This window comes from Microtus ochrogaster, unplaced genomic scaffold, assembly GCF_000317375.1.
Source record: "Microtus ochrogaster isolate Prairie Vole_2 unplaced genomic scaffold, MicOch1.0 UNK44, whole genome shotgun sequence".
Classification (NCBI taxonomy): domain Eukaryota; kingdom Metazoa; phylum Chordata; class Mammalia; order Rodentia; family Cricetidae; genus Microtus; species Microtus ochrogaster.
This window is the reverse complement of record NW_004949142.1, coordinates 113415-131972: the sequence shown is the minus strand read 5'-3', so window position 1 is coordinate 131972 and position 18558 is coordinate 113415. Positions and strand designations below refer to the sequence as shown.

The window sequence follows — 18558 nt, the reverse complement described above, 5'->3', positions numbered from 1 at the left end:
CCCCACCCCTACCCCCCACCCGTCTTTGAGTATGTGAGGCTGCAGTCCCAGGAAAAGAAGCAGGAGTTTCTGTACTGCGTGCAGCATTGACTCTGTGCCAGGTTATTTTCGCCATTCTTGTCTTGCTTAACAGGTTAAGCCCTAACAATGACAGTGGTAAATAACAAACAGTGTTTGTGAGACGAGACTGTGAGCTTTGATCGTAGTCACTGGGTTAACACCATGGAAGCTGCTTAGCTTGGTTAAGGTTAGAGGCTCTGGAGTCCTGCTGTACTTAAGGTGGAACTTGGGTGAACTAGAACCTTGCTTGGTTCTCCATCCCTTAGTCTTCTCATCACTAAAATAAAGGTAATGATATCACTTATTAATTCTGTGCTAATAAAAGTACTTAGTGTTAGCTGTCATTGTATGACTCTGCTGTTCTCATTTCACTGTTTTCATTGATTGTGTGTAAACTTTGATATTACTTGACTGCTAAGCAGTAAACCCAGGTAATGTCTTTGAGTCTGTTGTTGTGACCAAACTCAAGTGAAGACATTTCTGGAGTCCAAGATGAAGGGCTTATTTGCTTTCCTCTTCCCTTAGGTGGTTTTCTGCATGGACCGTGCCCTAGAATTTGCCCCTGCCTGCCATCGCTTCAAAATCCTCAAAGCAGAATGTTTAGCAATGCTGGGTCGATACCCAGAAGCACAGTTTGTGGCCAGGTATGCAATCTGGCCAGTTCATCACTGAGATGCAGATAGGACTGCAGGTGCCGGCAGGCTGCTCTCTACATGGGAGCTGCGGGTGTGTCAGCTAGGCTTGTTCAGACCTTCCTGGAGCTTAAAGCCAGAGGTTAAACCAGAGTAGACCCAAGACCCATAGGTACAAAGAATGTAGTGGTGTAGCAAGTGCTTGAGCGTATGGAAAGAATGTAATGTGTGAGAGTTTGTTTTAACCTTTATTTTCACGCATATCTAGGCTAGAAGGACAACTCATGGGGAGCTGGTTCTCTCCATCCTCCCTATGGAAGGTTTTGGGGATTGAATTTAGGTGGTCAGGCTTGGCAGCTAATGCTCTTAGCCAGTGAGCAGTTTTACCAGCCTGGCCTTGTTTGTTTGGATGCAGTCATTTCTCCTCCAGGAACCTCTTTAGCTATCCATATAGTAACTGTTTTATCTTTTGCAGGTCATGGGTCTATATTGCAACTGCTCAGCTCTCTGCCATTATAGCACAGAGGCAGCCCCAGATAATCGCTGAGTTGGTGTAAACCAAATTTTATTTACATAAACTAGTGGCAGCGTTAAGGATATATTTATATAGCTCAGTGGTAGAGTGCTTGTCTAGTCTGGCTTCAATCCCAGTACCATAGAAATGGTAGGGAGGCAGTGGCAGAAGTTCTGGAGTGTTGTATGGGTCATTGGTTGAACTTGCGCTTAGCTTGCACTAAGCCTTTATTCCATTCCCTATTACCAAACACCTAGCACTAGAATATGGAGATAGAAAAAGAAATGAAAAATAGTAAAAGAAAGGACTTAGCTCTGTAGGCAGTAGTTTTCCCACCCCTCTTCTAGTTCAATAAAAGATTTTGAGACACACCCAGGCTGTGGTGGTGCACACCTTTAATCCCAGCACTTGAGAGACAGGTAGGTCTTTGTGAGTTTGAGGCCAGCATGGATGGTCTACAAAGTGATCTTCAAGACTGTAACCCAGAGAGGCCCTGTCTTAAAAAAAGAAAAAAGAAAGCATACCCAAAAGAAAAGATATGAGACAGAAGAAATATATTGGGTGGGAATGATAGGGAAGAGAGGTTGGGCTCAGCGGTGATGTGCTTGCCTATCAAGTACAAGGTCCAGGATTTAATCTCTGGCACTGTGGGAGGTGGGGAGAATGAAAAAAAATTGAAGATAACTATAGGTAGTTTATTTTAACCTGTTTGGAGGTAGTTCTTGGGAATCTGTTTACCTGTGGGCACTTTGAATATTAGAGTCATGATTGAAGAACAGTGTAACCACATGGTAGAAATGGTCACGACAAACCATGGCTGAATGTGTCTTTTTTGTTGCAGTGACATTTTACGAATGGATTCCACCAATGCTGATGCTCTGTATGTCCGGGGTCTTTGCCTTTATTATGAAGATTGTATTGAAAAAGCAGTTCAGTTTTTTGTGCAGGCTCTCAGGATGGCTCCTGACCACGAGAAGGCTTGTATCGCTTGTAGAGTAAGTTCTCAACATGGTGATCTAAGAATCAGAATGGGAATAAAGCTTCCTTTCATAGCTTAAGTTACTAGTGAGACTAGGGCCCTAGCTCAGTGATAGGTGACTGTTTATCATGCCTGGGGCTAAGTGGGAAAAGAGGAGAACAAAGATGCTCGCTAGACTGGAAGAATTGAGAATCTAAAGGAATGTGACAGCTCTACCTGTCAGTTTGTCAGAAGCATCCCTGAGTAGTCTAGGTAGTGGGAGACTTTCCTACTTGACTGTTGGGATTGAAGAAATTGAGGAAACTCCCTTCACTGTTGAGTGAACTGGCCACCCCTTGCTTTTCTCTAGAATGCCAAAGCCCTTAAAGCCAAGAAAGAAGATGGAAATAAAGCATTTAAGGAAGGAAATTACAAGCTAGCATATGAACTGTACACAGAAGCCTTGGGGATAGACCCCAACAACATAAAAACAAATGCTAAACTCTACTGTAATCGGGGTACGGTTAATTCCAAGGTAAGCATTTGGTCTGGGATGTCAGAGGTCTTTGGAGATCTGCTCAGCAAGAGTAAGCCCGATAAAAGAGAGGAGGGTGTCCTGTCTTGTGAAGAACTACCTTCTGAGAAGCAAACTGAACTTTCTTTGTGGCATTGAGAACTTGAGGGGCAGCTTGGCAGGCTGTCCCTCCTGTCATTCCTCGGTTGTCTTCTCTTGTGAGAGTAGCTAGCGGGTCTGTGCCATTGTTTAATCTTCAGGAGTGAGATAGAGGAAATTGGCAGTCTTAATCGGGCTTTCAAAACTTCCCAAATAATGGTGGTTACCATGTACAGCTGAGAATGACCATAGTTACCCAGTGACCCTGTGCACATAAGAAAGATGAGTCTTCTGTTCCTATAGAGTTGTAGCGGTTAAAAATTGCAGTCTTTCTGGTCCCTGTAGTTGGCCTGTGGAAGAGTGGGGGGTGGAACCCACCCTTGTGTTTGCTGTGTTGGTATCTGTGCCTTTTATCACATAATAGAGAAACCGGTTTGAAATTTGGTGTCCTTAGTACTCTGACTTTCCCAGTGACCAAAAACAAGAACATAGTAAGGCAGGGAACACAATAAGGCAGGGATCTGATCATGCTCACGGTTTCTGGATCCGTCCTCCGTCCGTCCGTGACAACGTGAAGTGTGATTGCTCTCTTTCTCTCCTGAAGCTTAGGAAGCTAGATGACGCCATAGAGGACTGCACGAATGCGGTGAAACTCGATGACACCTACATAAAAGCCTACTTGAGAAGAGCTCAGTGGTGAGTGCCTCTGGAGGGCGGGGGCGGGCTGCTGTGCTCAATTAGGGGAAGTGCATTGTGGTGACAAAACAGACCCAGGGATGTTGTGAGGTCATTTGGTCCTTCCCCCTACCTCTAGGTGGGATTGTTCCAGCCCTAGACTATCTTTATAGACCTCCAGCCGAGGAGATTGCACACGCTCCCTCAGTCTCCCATGCCTGTGTCTAACGCCCCTCACGGTCAGTAAGTTTCCTCTGATGCCTGACCCAAACTCCTTTTGTTAACATGTGAATCCATTTCCTTTGGATATTTTATTTTGTGTTATTCACTTCCGCTCTAACTTGGCACAGTGCTTGACACGCCAGTGCTCGACACGCTAGTGCTCACCTAGTGTTTTGTTGATGGGTGGACGAGGAGAGAAGGACGTATTTTCAGAGACTGTTGAGCTGTGCCTGTCTGCCATAGGTAGGGAAGGTTCAGTGGAAAATGATTTCACTTGGCTCAGTGGTGCAGCTGAATAAAAGACACTTTTGATAGACTCGGGATAAATAGTCCATACCACATGTTCCCAGCACAGTGGACTCTGTGACAAGGATCATGCTAGGTGCTCACCAGCCTTTTTGTTCATTTTACTCTTGAATCCATCTCTCAGAGAATTTTATTCAGACAGAGTAGTACCAAGGGCTAGAATGAATCTCTCAAAAATATTTCTTCTGGCCTAAGTGTGGCATGTACCTATAACTCTAGGACTTGTGAGGTTGCAGCAGGAGAGTCACTATTAGCTGAAGGCCAATTTGGACTACATAATTGATTCTAAACCAGGCTGGGCTACAGAGTAAGACTTTGTCTCATAAAAATAGAACAGGGGTGGGAAGATGCCAGACCATGGGGGCCTGAGATCAGATCTCCAGAACCCACATAAATACAGATAGATGTCTATAATTCCAGCACTCCTACAATGAGATGGAGGAGAGTACAGGAGAATCCCCAGCAGCTCGTAGGCCAGCTAGCCTGGCGTATTATAGAGTGGTGAACAAGAGACCCTGTCTCAATGTGGAAGGTGAGGCTGGTGCTCAATTGCCCTCTCACTCCATATGTGTTCCTTGTGAGTGTGAGCCTGCAGTCAGCCACACAGACATGCACGCACCACAGCTGTGGCTTTAACACCTGGCATAGTGGACCAAAAGAAGTCATTTCGTTTCCTACTACTCTCTAGGCAAGAATTTTGTTGTTGATTTAGGTTTTTGGGTTTTGGGGTTGTTTTTTTTTTCCTTTAAGATTGGCTAGGCTGGCCTCAGACTTACTATGTATATAACATGTATATATATACATATATATATATATATGTATAATGTATATAACTTTAAACTTCTCATCCTCTTGTCCCCACCTCTCCAAGTGCTGGGAGTGTAGACCTGGGCATCAACACATTTTTTATGTAGTTTCTTAACATGCTTGGAAAGCACTGCACAGGCTGAGACACAGCCCCTTCTCAGCCCGGGGCAGCGGTGCTGGTTTTAAAGATCGTAAAGGAAGATGAAGCTCTTGGTATCAGTCCTTCTTTGCCCAAACTACTGCTGCTGTTTGAGCCAGAAACTCCCTCATCAGCAGTGCAAAGAACCTCAGCTTCTCACCACAGAGACAACTGCTGGAATTGTATTACTGATTCTGGGAAACTAGCTCTTATTTGTTCCATCTTTATACCCACGTCAGACAGAAATAGAAGCTTGGGTTGGAGGTATAGCTTAATTGTATAGAACCTGCCTAGTGCCGGGCGGTGGTGGCGCATGCCCTGGGTTTAATATTTCCCTGGTACTCACCCCACAAAAGAGAGTGGAAGTTGAAGTTGGTAGGGTGTTTGCCTACCATGCAAGAGTCCTGGATTCAGTCCCTGGCACTGTATAAATTGGGCTTGGTGTCACATGCCTATATCCCAACACTCAGGAGGATCAAAAGTTCAAGGCTGGGCTAGAGAGATGGTGCATTGGGTAAAGGAGTCTGCCACCAAGCTGGACAGCCTATGAACTCCACCCACAAGACCCACATGGTGGGAGCAGAGAACTGACTTCCAGGAGTTACCAGCTCTGACCTACACACACCATCCATATTCAAGAGTGCACACAGTAAATATATTTTTTCTCGAGACAGGGTTTCTCTGTAGCTTTTGGTGCCTGTCCTGGAACTAGCTCTTGCAGACCAGGCTGACCTCGAACTCACCGAGATCTGCCTGCCTCTGCCTCCTGAGTGTTGGGATTAAAGGCGTAGTGCATTCTTAATCTGCTAGGAAACAATAGAAAGTGATTATGTGTGCTTACAATCAGCATAAATCAAAAATTGCTTTATCTGACAAGTCATTGTTTTGTCTTAGGGATAGAACTGCCCTTGAGTGGCTTTGTCTTTGAAACTTCACCAAGTTGCGGAACAGTGGACGCTTTGCATAGTTGACTGAGAGTATAGTAGCAGTTCCCTGAAGCAGGTGGGCTGCTAAAGCACGCCAGCAGTTAGCTCTGGCCTTACTGGAGGCCTGGCCCCTGTATGATTGGGCTCAGCCTTAAAGTTAGGCGGATGTTTGCCACCTCTCTTGCCACAGGCTAGAATGAGTTCTCTTTCCCTTAAAGCCTTTTTTTTTTTTTAAGAGACTTGGAAAGTTTTTTTTTTTTTTTTTTTGGTTTTTCGAGACAGGGTTTCTCTGTGGTTTTGGAGCCTGTCCTGGAACTACCTCTTGTAGACCAGGCTGGTCTCGAACTCACAGAGATCCGCCTGCCTCTGCCTCCCGAGTGCTGGGATTAAAGGTGTGCGCCACCACCGCCCGGTTTGGAAAGATATTTTTGACTTTTAAAAAGTGAAAAATTATACAGCTCCTGATGGGCAACTCAGCACCTGTAACCCCAGTGCTTCAGAGGCTAGGACTGGAGGATACCCAGTGCAGGAGCAGCTTGGACTACTTAGTTAGTTCCGGTCCAGCCCAGGCTACAGAAAGTAACAAAAGAGTTCAGGTCAGTGTTGTGGTGCTTGTTCACTGCATCATGCACAGGCCTGTGTTCATGTTGGGGTACTCACGCCTCAGATTTGGTGGTGTTTTTTTTGTTTTTCGAGACTTTCAAGGTTTATCTTTGTAGCCCTGGCTGGCCTGGATCTCAGAGATCTGTCTGCCTCTGCCTCCTGAGTGCTGGGATTAAAGCCGTGTGCTACCACCACCCAGCAATGAATTAAATTATTTTACTTCAGATTATTTGACACTTTGCCCTGTTAATTGTTTCTCTATGTTCCTAGTACCCTGTGTCTGTAGGACATTGTGTTTTGTGTTTTTAAGTCACAGATGAGTGTGTTTCCAGAAATTCAGAGATGCCTTAGATATCAAACTCTTTTTTTTTAATATTTATTTATCTATTATGTATACAATATTCTGTCTGTGGTGCAGGCCAGAGGAGAGCACCAGACCTCATTACAGATGGTTGTGAGCCACCACCATGTGGTTGCTGGGAATTGAACTCAGGACCTTTGTAAGAGCAGGCGATGCTCTTAACCTCTGAGCCATCTCTCCAGCCCCTCAAACTCTTTTTGACCAGCCACATTGGTATCACTCTCACTGCCCTGGCCTTCAGAGCTGGTGTGTAAAGATGGCCTGGCATGATGGAGTGTCAGCTGATTCTCGGGTGTGTAGCGGCTGGCCACACTGCGTGAGAGTGTCTTGTTCTTTGCGGATGTTATGTCTCTTAGACAGAGAGGACAAACTTGGTGACATCAGGTTATAAGAATTTAGGAGGGGGCTGGAGAGATGGCTCAGCGTTTAAGAGCACTGGCTGCTCTTCCAGAGGTCCTGAGTTCAATTCCCAGCAACCACATGGTGGTTCACAACCATCTGTACTGAGATCTGGCACCCTCCTCTGGCATGTGGGCATACATGGAGGCAGAATGTTGTATATATAATAAATAAATCTTTAAAAAAAAAAAGGATTTAGGGGACTGGAGATGGCTTCGTGGTTAAGAGCATTCACTCCTCTTCCAGAGGAACGGGGTTCAGTTCCCACACGGCAGCTCACAGCTGTCTGTAACTCCATGATCTGACTCCCTCACACAGACACATGTAGACAGAACACCAATGCAAAAAAATAAATAAATAAAAATTATTTTTTTTTTAAAAGAAAAGAATACCACTTAGTTCTGTGGGAAACAACACTTTCAAAGTCCTGATACTCTGCTTTTCCCTTCAGTCCTCCCATTTTGGCCCAGGGATCCTTCTTTGCTTTTGTGCTACTGAAATTGAAGCAAGACTGTGTTGAGAGGCTCTCCTGTCTCACCTCTACCTCTGAGATTGATTGCTCTTAGTGGAAGCATTCATTATGCTTCCACCCTCAATCCTAGTGGCCCAACTAACCCCACCTGTACCCTGGGTTGGAGCTGGCCCTGCATGTTTGTGGCACTGAAGACCTCAAAGCTCTTTGACAGCGGTTTTCCTCATGTGTTTCAGTCCAGGGTAGTCAAGTTGGGTGCCTTTCCATGCTCTGAGGTGGCCCAGCTATGGGGCACGCCTGCGTCACCAAGAGCTCTCTCCCCTAGCCACTCCCCACTTCTAGCAGAGGATTGCTGGCCGGGTACAAATGCCATGAGGCTTCTTCACCTTGAGGAACTGAAAGTTGATTCATGTTTTTTTATAGATAAGGGACTCTACTGTTTGAGACATGCTACCGAAAGAATGTATCTCTTGCATAAGCCATGCCTTCTCCCTAGAAGGTCCCACAGGCCATTGATTTTTGTGTCTGAGTGCTGTATTACCCTGTACTTCCTTCTCAGTTACATGGACACAGAGCAGTTTGAAGAAGCTGTGCGGGACTATGAAAAAGTCTATCAGACGGAGAAAACAAAAGGTATGAGAACAAAGGCCATCGGATCCAGGGATCCATGGTCTTCTAGGTCCTAATTTTTTTTTTTTTTTTTTTTTTTTTTTTGTTTTTTCGAGACAGGGTTTCTCTGTGGCTTTGGGGTCTGTCCTGGAACTAGCTCTGTAGACCAGGCTGGTCTCGAACTCACAGAGATCCACCTGCCTCTGCCTCCTGAGTGCTGGGATTAAAGGCATGCGCCACCACCGCCCGGCCTAGGTCCTAAATTTAAATGTGGGAATATTTGATGTAGCACTTGGGGTTGGATCTGGAGCTGATTTGATCACTAGCCTGGAAGCAGTCAGCGAAGTTCCTGAGTGGGGGCTTAGGCACCTGTATTCTGGTTCTTGCTCCTCCCTGTCATTTTCACTTCCTGTCTTGAGAAGAAAGTACCAAAAAAGTTCCTGTTGTGGTTACCAAGGCTTCTAGCCTCTTGGCAGCTGGGCTGGGACCCCGCAAGGGAAGCAGCTGGATCTGTGTGTTGATGCCTCCTGTCTCCCTCAGAACACAAACAGCTCCTAAAGAATGCACAACTGGAGCTGAAGAAGAGCAAGAGGAAAGATTACTACAAGATCCTGGGGGTCGACAAGAATGCCTCTGAGGACGAGATCAAGAAAGCTTACCGGAAACGGGCCTTGATGCACCATCCAGGTGAGCTCTGCAGAGGGCTGCAGCAGGAGGAACCCTAAACTACAGATTGTGGGTGGTGCCACATTTCAAACTTGGACATAAACAGACTTTATTTTCCTGTGACCCTGATTTCACGGAATCCTCTAGATCGGCACAGTGGGGCCAGTGCTGAGGTTCAGAAGGAGGAGGAAAAGAAATTCAAAGAAGTGGGAGAGGCCTTTACCATCCTCTCTGACCCCAAGAAAAAGACTCGTTATGACAGTGGACAGGACCTGGATGAGGAGGGCATGAATATGGGCGGTGAGTTGGTTTGGACACCTGGAATGAAGAAAGGTCCCTGTAACATTTTTCTAAAGCACCAGAAGAGGCCCAAGGCTCCTGCCCTCTCGGCAGCTGGGCTGGAACACTCCAGAGGGGAAGTCTGTAAGTAAGTGGTCAGCCGGTGATGTAAGACAACAGGCTGTCAAAAAAAGATGAGCTAGGGCAGGAGCCATCAGAACTGCTGTGGCCTGGAAGAAAAGAGCGCATGATAGTTCCAGGAGTCAGGATCTTTAGGTCTCCTGCAATAATTTCGGTGTCACTCAGTTGGCAAAAGTGAGCCTTCTCAGGAAAAGCCCCAGCGTTATGGAAGGCAGCGTACTGCAAATGCCTTTTCTAAGTAAGGAGACAGTAGGCAGACCAGGCTGAGGCAGAGGACGCTTTCCTTCTGGACTGCACTCGGAGGGACACATGCCAGGACTAGGATCAGCAGCAGGTTCTGCCTCGGGTGGGGCGGGGGAGGTTTGCTAACATCTCGGCTGGAATGGTGGAAAAGGGAAGTGATACTCAGAATTCTACTGCGTGTGGTTCCTCAGACCCTTCTGATTTTCCCCTTTTTTGTCCCTTCCATGCTTCTCACCAGACTTTGATGCAAACAACATTTTCAAGGCATTCTTCGGTGGTCCTGGGGGCTTCAGCTTTGAAGGTGGGTATGCCTACTGCCCTTGAGAGCTCCCAGGTGATGAGCAGCTCTGACCCCTTACTCAGGCAGCTCCTGGGAAGTCTGAGTGGAGACAACCGGATCCTTGTTCAGTAAGACATGTATGCACTCTAGGGTGGTAGAGGAGGCTCCTAGGCTTATCCAGCACACCTGGCAGGGTCAGAGAAGCACCACCAAGCCTCTTAGTATGGAGCCGTCTCCACAAGAGCAAAGGTGTTCAAATGACCCCAGTCAGTGTAAGGTCACCTTGCACACTGGCCCTTGCACTCACAGCTCAGACTATTTAGTGCCCTTGGAGTCTGTGTTTGGATTAAGATGCCCTTGAAGATTTCTGTAATAACCATAGTTTCCCTAAGAAAATCTACAGAGCAAATAACAAGCCTTTCTTTTCCCTTCCAGCGTCTGGCCCGGGGAATTTCTTCTTTCAGTTTGGCTAATGAAGGGCAACTGCTCAGAACCCAGAAAATGCAGACTCGCTCAGTTTAACCATGAATGTGGACGGTTCACCTCCTCCATCATGTCCCCATGTACTTAGAGCAGTTTCGTTTTCTCAGTTGGGTGCCCTGTGTCTGTATGAGTGGGGTGAAGGAAAGGGAGCCAGCACTGAGGACTGGGGAGGGGAGGGAAGCCAGGGGTAGACAGGGAAGCAGCTTGTGAATTTTTGTTGTATTGTTTAACTTTATTAAAAAAGAAAATAAAATGTTTTGACCATTTTTTTGGTCGTTAGCTTTGGTAGCTGCTCTATTCCTGAAGTTCATCCAGGAGCCTGATGTTCAGGTGCACTGTGTGTGTGCATGTGTGTGTGTGTGCCCGCACACGCAAGTGCTTTGCTTCTGTTGTTTTTTAGATGGTCTCACCACATAGGCTCAGGCTGTCCTGGAGCTCAGGGCAGTCCTCCTGCCTCAGCCCTTTCCAGGGCTGAGATTACAATTTGAGCCACCACACTGTAATGCTCCCATAGTGCTTACTGTCACCGTAGGCTTGAGGGACATAGACATGAAAGCAAATTCTGCTCCTGACCTCTAGGCTTTTTTAAAACCTGCCGGGCAGCTCCAGAGCATGCCTGTTTGCTGGCTCTAAAGGCTTGTGCTGTTGGAAACTGCACTCTGCGAATGCGCAACTAGTCTCATTTCCTGCTTACCTGTGGCCTTGTCACCCCACTCAGTCAGGTCACTGCTCAGGGCGGACACTTGAAGCTGTAAAGCTAGATAGCCAGGGAGAGAGAGAGGCCTTGAACCAGAGTGCCAGATCCGTTAGGCCAGGGGCCCTGTGAGCTTGAAGAGGCTGTTGTAGGTCTTGTGTTTGAAGAATGCTAACTTGATGGCCTTCCCCAGACACCCTGCAAAGCCCACACTGGAAATTCTGAGTCTTGCTGAGAGGTCTTTGATTAGGCCGAGAACACCTGCATGGTCGCCTTAGCTGTCAGATAAAGGCTTTGTGCTCCAAGTTCCTGGCTCCCAGCCAGCCCCACCTTCTGTGTGAGTCTGAAGCCAGCCTCTCCTCTCTGCTTCATGAAAGCCAACACTGTTCGGCTGCCCGGTCTCATCACAGCTGTGCCCGGCCAGCAGAAGGGAGACAGGACCGATGGCCCCAAGCTGTGGGACAAAGCTAGTCTTAATGTCCCCTGCCCTGGCCCCAGGGAAGCCTAAGATGGACATAGAAGGCTAAGAGTGACTGCACACAGCTGGGATTAACATGATTTATTTCAGAATCAGTCTTAGAGGTTGCTGAGGTGGGCAAAACCAGGGTAGGAAAATAAACCCCAAATACCTGGGTGATAACCCAATTAGCAAGGTCCTGTTACTGAGCAAAGGCAGCGTGAGGAACCATAACACATGATCTTGTTCAGCTTCCCCAGGGCAGGAGATGGGGTATACTCCAGCCAGCTCAGGGTCCCCTCATTGGTTCCTGGTACCCACCACCCTCCTATAGAGAAGGCCCAGAGGCACCACGACCACGGAGGCAGGATGGGCTAGGCAGAAGGCAAAGCTGGAGCTTCTTGGGCCGTGTCTCTCTGCTCAGCCTCCGTCCACACACAGGGACATGCTACTGTGCGGGGTGGTGACCAGTGGGAAGCCAGAGGTCCACTTCCTCCCACTAGTGCTCACACTCCTCCTAGTCAGTGTGAAGGAGGTGACAGGGACTTGGCAGTGGCCAGAGGTGGGAGGTGAACCCCTTTACATGCCAGAGGGTAGCCCAAGCCTTCCTAGGCACTCTGGTGATTTAACAAATAAAGAGTCGCACCCAGGGGTCTGATCCCTCTCTGAGCTACCACCGTTTTCCTATGGAAGTAGCACTGTCCTTAGCATGATGTGTGCAGCTCTGAGGTGTGCCCAGCTCTGGATAGGCATCAGGCAGGGGCCAAGGGAGAGTTAACCAGCTCCTGGATGTGGGACGGACGTGGTTCCAGACCCAATAGCCCAGCCTTTTATTATCACCACTGGCCCAGGTTTCTGAATGGTGTCTTCCTCTACCCACACGCCTGTGTAGAGAGCTTGAGTGTTAAGGGGAAGTGGGTGGACAGGAAGGGACTGGCAGATTTTTAAAATGTTACAGGTAGGTTAGCTTCGAGTAAAAAATAAAAGTCAAGTGGAAGGCATGTTGCCCTGTCCACCCCTCTCCCTTCTAAAGATCAAAAGGGTGTGATCTCTCAGATGATGGTGCAAATCTGCATGGCACCCCCCTTCCGGCTGCCATGTGTGGGCACAGGTTTGCCCTTCCCATAGTACCCTGTGAAGATGGTCTTGACCTCCATCTTCTTAGCCAAGGTCAGCATCCAGCGGCCTTTGCCCAAGGAATAGAGCTTGCCCCTGGGGAGCTCACCCACCTCCTCACCTCGGCTGCCCCCCTTCTCCTGCTGCAAAATCTCTAAGAGGTCAAGGCCTGTCTGCACGGGCTGTACATCTGCTGCACAGCCGAGAGTGATGTGAGCTCGGCTCCCTGCAGGCAGACTCTCCGAGGAAGATGGCTTATCCACGTCACTTGGCCACAACAGCAGCTGCTGCTCATTCAACACCACCTGGGCCCCAACCGTCTTGGGTGTCACAAAGAGGGCTGAGATGGACAGTTTGAAGGCCTTGCTGTAAGATCTCTTCACCACCTGGGGAAGGGAGGCAGCAAGTTAGAGGGACAGCTGGCAAGGGCCGGCCACCTCCAGAGGAGTGCAGCTGTGCAGGGGTCATTTTTTAAAAAGGCAGATCAAATAGCCATGCAGCACCAGCCACTCAAGGCTGGGAAAAGACTCAGACACCAGACACAAGTCCCGATCTCATAGGGTTCTGACTGCTCCTAGCCTCTCTGCCATGGTTCTTCACTTGTGAGAGAGGAGTAAACTCAAGCCTGTCTCTGAGGAAACAGCCTAGATCAGCCACTACCGTTACTTCACAACTCAATCCACTCAGTACAGTGGTTGACATCTGCTTAAACCTCTGGCCATACCTGATGTGTGTGACAGGGGCTTGGTTAGTCTTGCTAACTGGACAACAGAACGGAGCAAGGGTCTCTCCAGCCATCTCACTGGACAAGGCTTTGGGAGCACAGGTGAATGACGTTACTAACACCTGGCTCCCAAGGAGCAGCTGCTGGGAAGGCAGTGGTAAAGGAAGTTAGGCAATGTGCCTGGAGTAAGGATGGCTGCGTCTGGCCGTGGGCTATATCAGTTCAGGAACAGCATCTCTATCCTGTGCTACTTCCCTCTGGAGCAAGGCCAGGCCTCCGAGGTAGACCAGAGCCCCAGGGCATCAGGCTCTCTGGCACACAGGACTCAGCATTTGGGTCTCTGGGACTTAACATGGGTTCAAGAGGCCAGAGTAGGGACCTGTTGCTGCCTGGCATTTTCCATGAACCTACTTGAGGGAAAAGGCCCTTAGAGCAGGTTCTGGGGACAGATGGACTACAAAGTTCCTAAGAGGGTAGCAGAAGAACATAGACTTAGCCAGACAGGAGACCACACTTCACCACTGTGTGATGTCTGCCCGAGGCCGCAGCTCCAGAAGAGACTTTAGCCCACTCGCCTTCCCCTCCCCCACCATGTTCTCTGGGGAGAACTCACATCCTGCTGGGCATATTCTTCTGCCCCGGTGGCCTTCCCGTAGTCACAGAATTTGGTTGTACAGTGCAGCACGCCTGGGGGTCTCTTTCCAAAGTAGCTGACCAGATCAAGCTTCTCCTTGGGTTCATCCCCAGAAATAACTGCAGAAGAGAAGATCCAGTCATTGGCAGCGAGCTGGGCCTACCAACACCTACCACAGAAACTGCAGGCCCGGGGTGGGGGTGGGGGAACGGCCCACGCTAAGATGTTCTCAGGCAGTCTGCTGAACTTCACGCATGCATTTGCTAGCTGGAGCTGCAGCTCAGTTGGCAGAGTGCGAGGTCTAGCATGCACAGGCCCTAGCACACATGAGTCCCTAGCATTGGGAAAGCAGATGCAGGAGTTCTGGGGGAGGGGTGGGCTGGGGTGCTTGCCTAGCATGTATAGGGTCCTGGGTTCAGTGCTGGGCAGGGAACAGTTTAAACTCCAGCCATGCTGGTTTTGCAGCGTCCAGATCTCTACATCTCTGAGGTCTAGGACATATGTAATAGGGCCAGGCAATGCTACCCAAAGGCCAGCACCATACCTGGGAAGGGAAAGCAGGGTGAGAAGGTGGAAGGTGGGAAAATGAAACAAATCTTGCTACTTTCTAGCCATGTGGGACAGACACATGGTTAACTCTTGCCTGTCTACGGCAACAGTTCGAGTTGCCATACCCCCAAACTCCTCCGGGCCTGAGATGACACCAACCATTTCACCCAGGGGTCACCAATTACTCTCCAGTGCCCTGTGGTCATGCTTAGGGAAGAAGAGCATACCAAGGGCCTGGTCCCGAAACGGTTCTGGGTACAGTGGGACAAGATGGTTGGGGACTAGAACGTCTCCAAGCTTTCTGGCTGTATTCGGTCTCTAGCTTGTCCCTATTTGTTCCCAAAGGCTTAGCCCTTCCTTCCAGGGAGCTTCTATTCTGAGCATGCCCTGTTACCGTCTCTGATGCCTTCTACCCTGAGCAGAAAAGAATTCTGGTGTTTGTGGTCAAAGCCAACATCAAGCAGTAATCATGACCAACTGAGCCCCACCAGCTCTGGCCAGAAGCCCTGGCTCTTCGGGTTGCCCCTCACTCTCTACACAGGATGTGGGCTGGCTCCCAAGCAGCATCTCATAGAGTGAGGCTTAGGAGCTCAGAAACAAGGTTTCTGAGAACTCACACGGGCACAACAGACCTGTCTGCAACTGTTTGCCTCTAAGCAATCTAACGACAAAACGGGGTTATTTCAAGTTTAAAACGGGGTTATTTCAAGTTTGCAGACAAGTTAAAATTGAGAGACTAAAAACAAGTTAAAGGAGAGTGACCAGACATGGTAAAGGGAAGGGAAGGCGGGGGCAGGAGGATTACTGCAAACCAGAGACCAGCCATGCAAAGCTACATAGTGAGACTGTCTCAAAAAACAAAAAAACATAGATTAAAGGCCTAGAAGAACTAGGGAGTGACAGCCTGTGGGAAATTAGGACTCTTGAGCTTTCCCTAGCCCTAAGCTCCCATCCTCTGGAGCCAACAGCCCTTGCCAGAAGAGAACCCTGCTGGATACTACCCAGGTACCCGTGACAACTCTCATATCCTTTCTGGGCATGGCTCTTATGTGGAGAGAATATTCTGGAAGGTGTGAAGCTCTGGGAATGCCATGGCAGTGCCATGGGGAGCCGAAAGCCTGCAAACCATCCCCAGGGAAATCACAACAGGCTTTATTTGACTACTTTTTGTAGTTGAGACATCTCCTATTTTGCTTGGAAACATGTTTTCTGCCGCTAAAAAATGAGTTTGACAGCCTTGGGCCAGGGTCTCCCTCTGAGGTTGTAGCATATGGTAACATTTCTTTCCTATGCTGAGAGTCACTTAGTTTTCCTACCTCCAAGACCTACATCCAGGCTGGGAGAATGATGCTGGAGAGAAGAGGGAGGTGGCAGGAAAGGCACAGTGGACGTGTCTTCTCCACTGTGTCATCTGCTCCCACCACTGACGCCTTGCTCTGACTATTCCTGGAAGCCACAGCCTGTAGCCTCCACCTCTCCCCAACCCCATCCTTGCAGCTCTCTACCACAGGCAAACAGAAGGCTTTAGCTGCCCCACTCCCTCCCCACAACCACCTACAGTGTCGAAGCTCCTTCTTGAAAGCCTTGTGATTCCCCAGCTCCTCCAGAAAGACCTGGCCAGCTTTACGGAGGGTCTCAGAACTCTTTTTGGTCAGGAACCAGCCAAAGTAGAGCGGCAGGAAGTCCTTCTCCAACCCAGGCTTCAGTTTCTTCAGCTCTTCAGCAGACAGCTGCCACTGGTTCTTCTCCTTGAGCTGGGCACAGTCCAGCCGCCATGCTGTCTTGGGTTCCACCAACACCACCTGGTACTGGTACTGATCGGCCATTTCAAAGAGCTGATCCAGCCGCTCCCGCTCGTGGTTGGTATCATCCAACACAAGAACCCTGACGTCCCGGCGGCAGTAGGCAGCCAGGTCCTCGTCCAGCCGCTTGTATTCCTCGGAGAATTCTGCTCGGGAACCAGGGTTGATCTTGTAAGCATCAGCAGATACCATCTTGGTCCCATTGTGGTACTTATCCACGATCTGCCGAGCCAGCGTAGACTTGCCGCTGCCTGGCAGGCCGCGCAGGATGAAGAGTGTCTTGCACTCATAAAGTGTGGCCACCGTGTCCTCGTCCTGGAGGAAGGGGAACTGCAGCTCTGGCTTGTCCTTGGCTCCTGAGGATGACATTTTTCGGAAGAAGATCTTGGGCAGGAACGTGTGGCTCTTTCGGGAAAAGCTTGTGTTCTGTGTGCAGACGGTAGAGGAGATGTCAGCCCACAAGCACCAAATCCTAGTCTTTGGCCTAGTTCTCCCAACCGGGTACCAGCTGCCAGCTCAGGAATCCCCAGTCCTAACTTAAAGCACCCTTGGGTGGTGGGTGCTTTCCCCAGCAGGGAGTGGTGGCTTTTTTCTCCCAGTAGGGCCTTCAGTATCTTCAACAGCAGGTAGGAAGATGGAACCTCAGTGACACGAACTGCCTAACCTCTTATTCTCCAGGCTCCGAGGATGGCTTTCTGCTGCCCCTCAGACAGAACACCTTGGTGGCAGGGCATGCAAGGGAAGCAAACGCCTGTTGCTCACCGTCAGCCCTAACTTCTATATTCTCGGCACCTCTGAAGGATGTCCTATTTGTAGGTCTGAGGCTATGTATGGGCAAAGCCACAGCTGTCCTGGCGCTCTGAGAGTGCAGAGGAGGGTGAGGGCAGAGGAGGGTGACCCAAAGACCGCCTCCCTCCACCCAACAATGGCATCAACAGATAATACTCTCTTGTCTGGGTGTGGGGGGACAATGGTCCCACAGAGGGCTGGTGGGGGGCAGGGCAGGAGAGCACTGGACAAAGGAACTCATTCACAGCCACCTCCTCTTCTGCCCTCAGCCCCCCCACCCCCCACCCCGGTCTGTAGGACTAGGGGGCATAGGGCACCTGTATTAGAGATTTCTGTCCCCTACTTAGTAACAAGTAATGGCAGTTTCAACTGTCACCTACACTGGCTTTTACCTTTGGTGTGCACCCTGAGAATTTAGCTGGTTTACGGCTTCTTTATGGCTTTGAGCGGGGGGCTGTTGGGAACCCACTCCCAACGCGGACTCCGAAGCACCCCTGAGCTCTGGTGCTACCCCCAGGCCCAGATCCACTTGCCACGGAGCATCGACTTCATCTTCCGGGCTACAGGAATTCCTTCTCCAGCGGCTTTGAGACCGACCCCAAGCGTCCCCGCTCCCCCTGTCTTTGAGCTGCTTTGAAAGGCCCAGAGGTTGTACTTCAACTCCGGAACCTGGGGCCCTCATTTGCAAGTTACTTCTGCCCATGCATCCCCAAGACTCCCGCTTTCTGTCCCCACCCCGACCCCGGCCCCCACGCTTGCGCTGCGCTCACCATGATGCGTAGGCGCACCGCCGTCACCGCCTTTGCGGGCACTACGTCTCCGGGGACGCCCGCCTGCGCGAGGGACACGGGCGTCTTGGGGTGTCAGGACCCCACGCAGAGCGCCTTTCATAGTCCGGGGGGCGGGGCGCGCGGATGGGGCGGGGTCAGCCCGTGCCTCTGCGCACGCGCTCCTGGGAAATCGAAACCAGGGTTCTGGGAAGTAGCGGTATGAGTTTGGGTTGAGCTTGAAGGCACACCTGGACTCTCTATACCACAAGAGTCGGTCACCTTTGTTACTTAAACGTTAAAGATTAACTTTTTATTCCGTCTGTGACAGGGGCTCACTATGTAGCCCTGGCACTCACTTTTTAGACCAGGCTGGCCTTGTACTCACAGAAATCTGCCTGTCACTGCCTCTGGGAGTGCTGGGATTAAAGATGTGGGCCACTTCTCCAGGAAAAAGATTAACTTTTTTTTTAGATTTTATTTATGTATTATGTCTACAGGGTTTATGTCTGCATGCCTGAAGAAGGCACCAAATCTCATTGTAGATGGTTATGAGCCACTATGTGGTTGCTGGAAATTGAACTCAGGATCTCTGGAAGAGCAGCCAATGTTTTTTTGTTTTTTGTTTTTTTTTTTTT

At 49.4% G+C, this 18558-nt stretch overlaps 2 protein-coding genes across 3 annotated transcripts in view; one reads left to right on the top strand and one right to left on the bottom strand.

Annotated features, from left to right (window-relative positions):
- Positions 1-10646, top strand: part of Dnajc7 (DnaJ heat shock protein family (Hsp40) member C7) — a 38502-nt gene extending 27856 nt beyond the window's left edge. For both annotated transcript variants that reach the window (XM_005369017.2, XM_026777017.1), the window contains exons 6-14: positions 586-704; positions 2048-2201; positions 2535-2699; positions 3382-3473; positions 8247-8320; positions 8837-8983; positions 9110-9262; positions 9864-9926; positions 10341-10646. In XM_005369017.2, coding sequence (XP_005369074.1) covers positions 586-704; positions 2048-2201; positions 2535-2699; positions 3382-3473; positions 8247-8320; positions 8837-8983; positions 9110-9262; positions 9864-9926; positions 10341-10378 — 1005 coding nt within the window. In that variant the 3' untranslated portion in view covers positions 10379-10646. The remainder of the gene's footprint in view (positions 1-585; positions 705-2047; positions 2202-2534; positions 2700-3381; positions 3474-8246; positions 8321-8836; positions 8984-9109; positions 9263-9863; positions 9927-10340) is intronic.
- Positions 10647-11626: 980 nt separating this feature from the next.
- Positions 11627-18026, bottom strand: Cnp (2',3'-cyclic nucleotide 3' phosphodiesterase). The gene is made up of 4 exons (XM_005369016.2): positions 17924-18026; positions 16121-16790; positions 13993-14132; positions 11627-13041 (listed from the first exon to the last, which is right to left on the bottom strand). The coding sequence occupies exons 1-4, from the start codon at positions 17924-17926 to the stop codon at positions 12592-12594; spliced, it is 1263 nt and encodes a 420-aa protein (XP_005369073.1). The 5' UTR covers positions 17927-18026; the 3' UTR covers positions 11627-12591.
- Between the last annotated feature and the right edge of the window lie 532 nt (positions 18027-18558).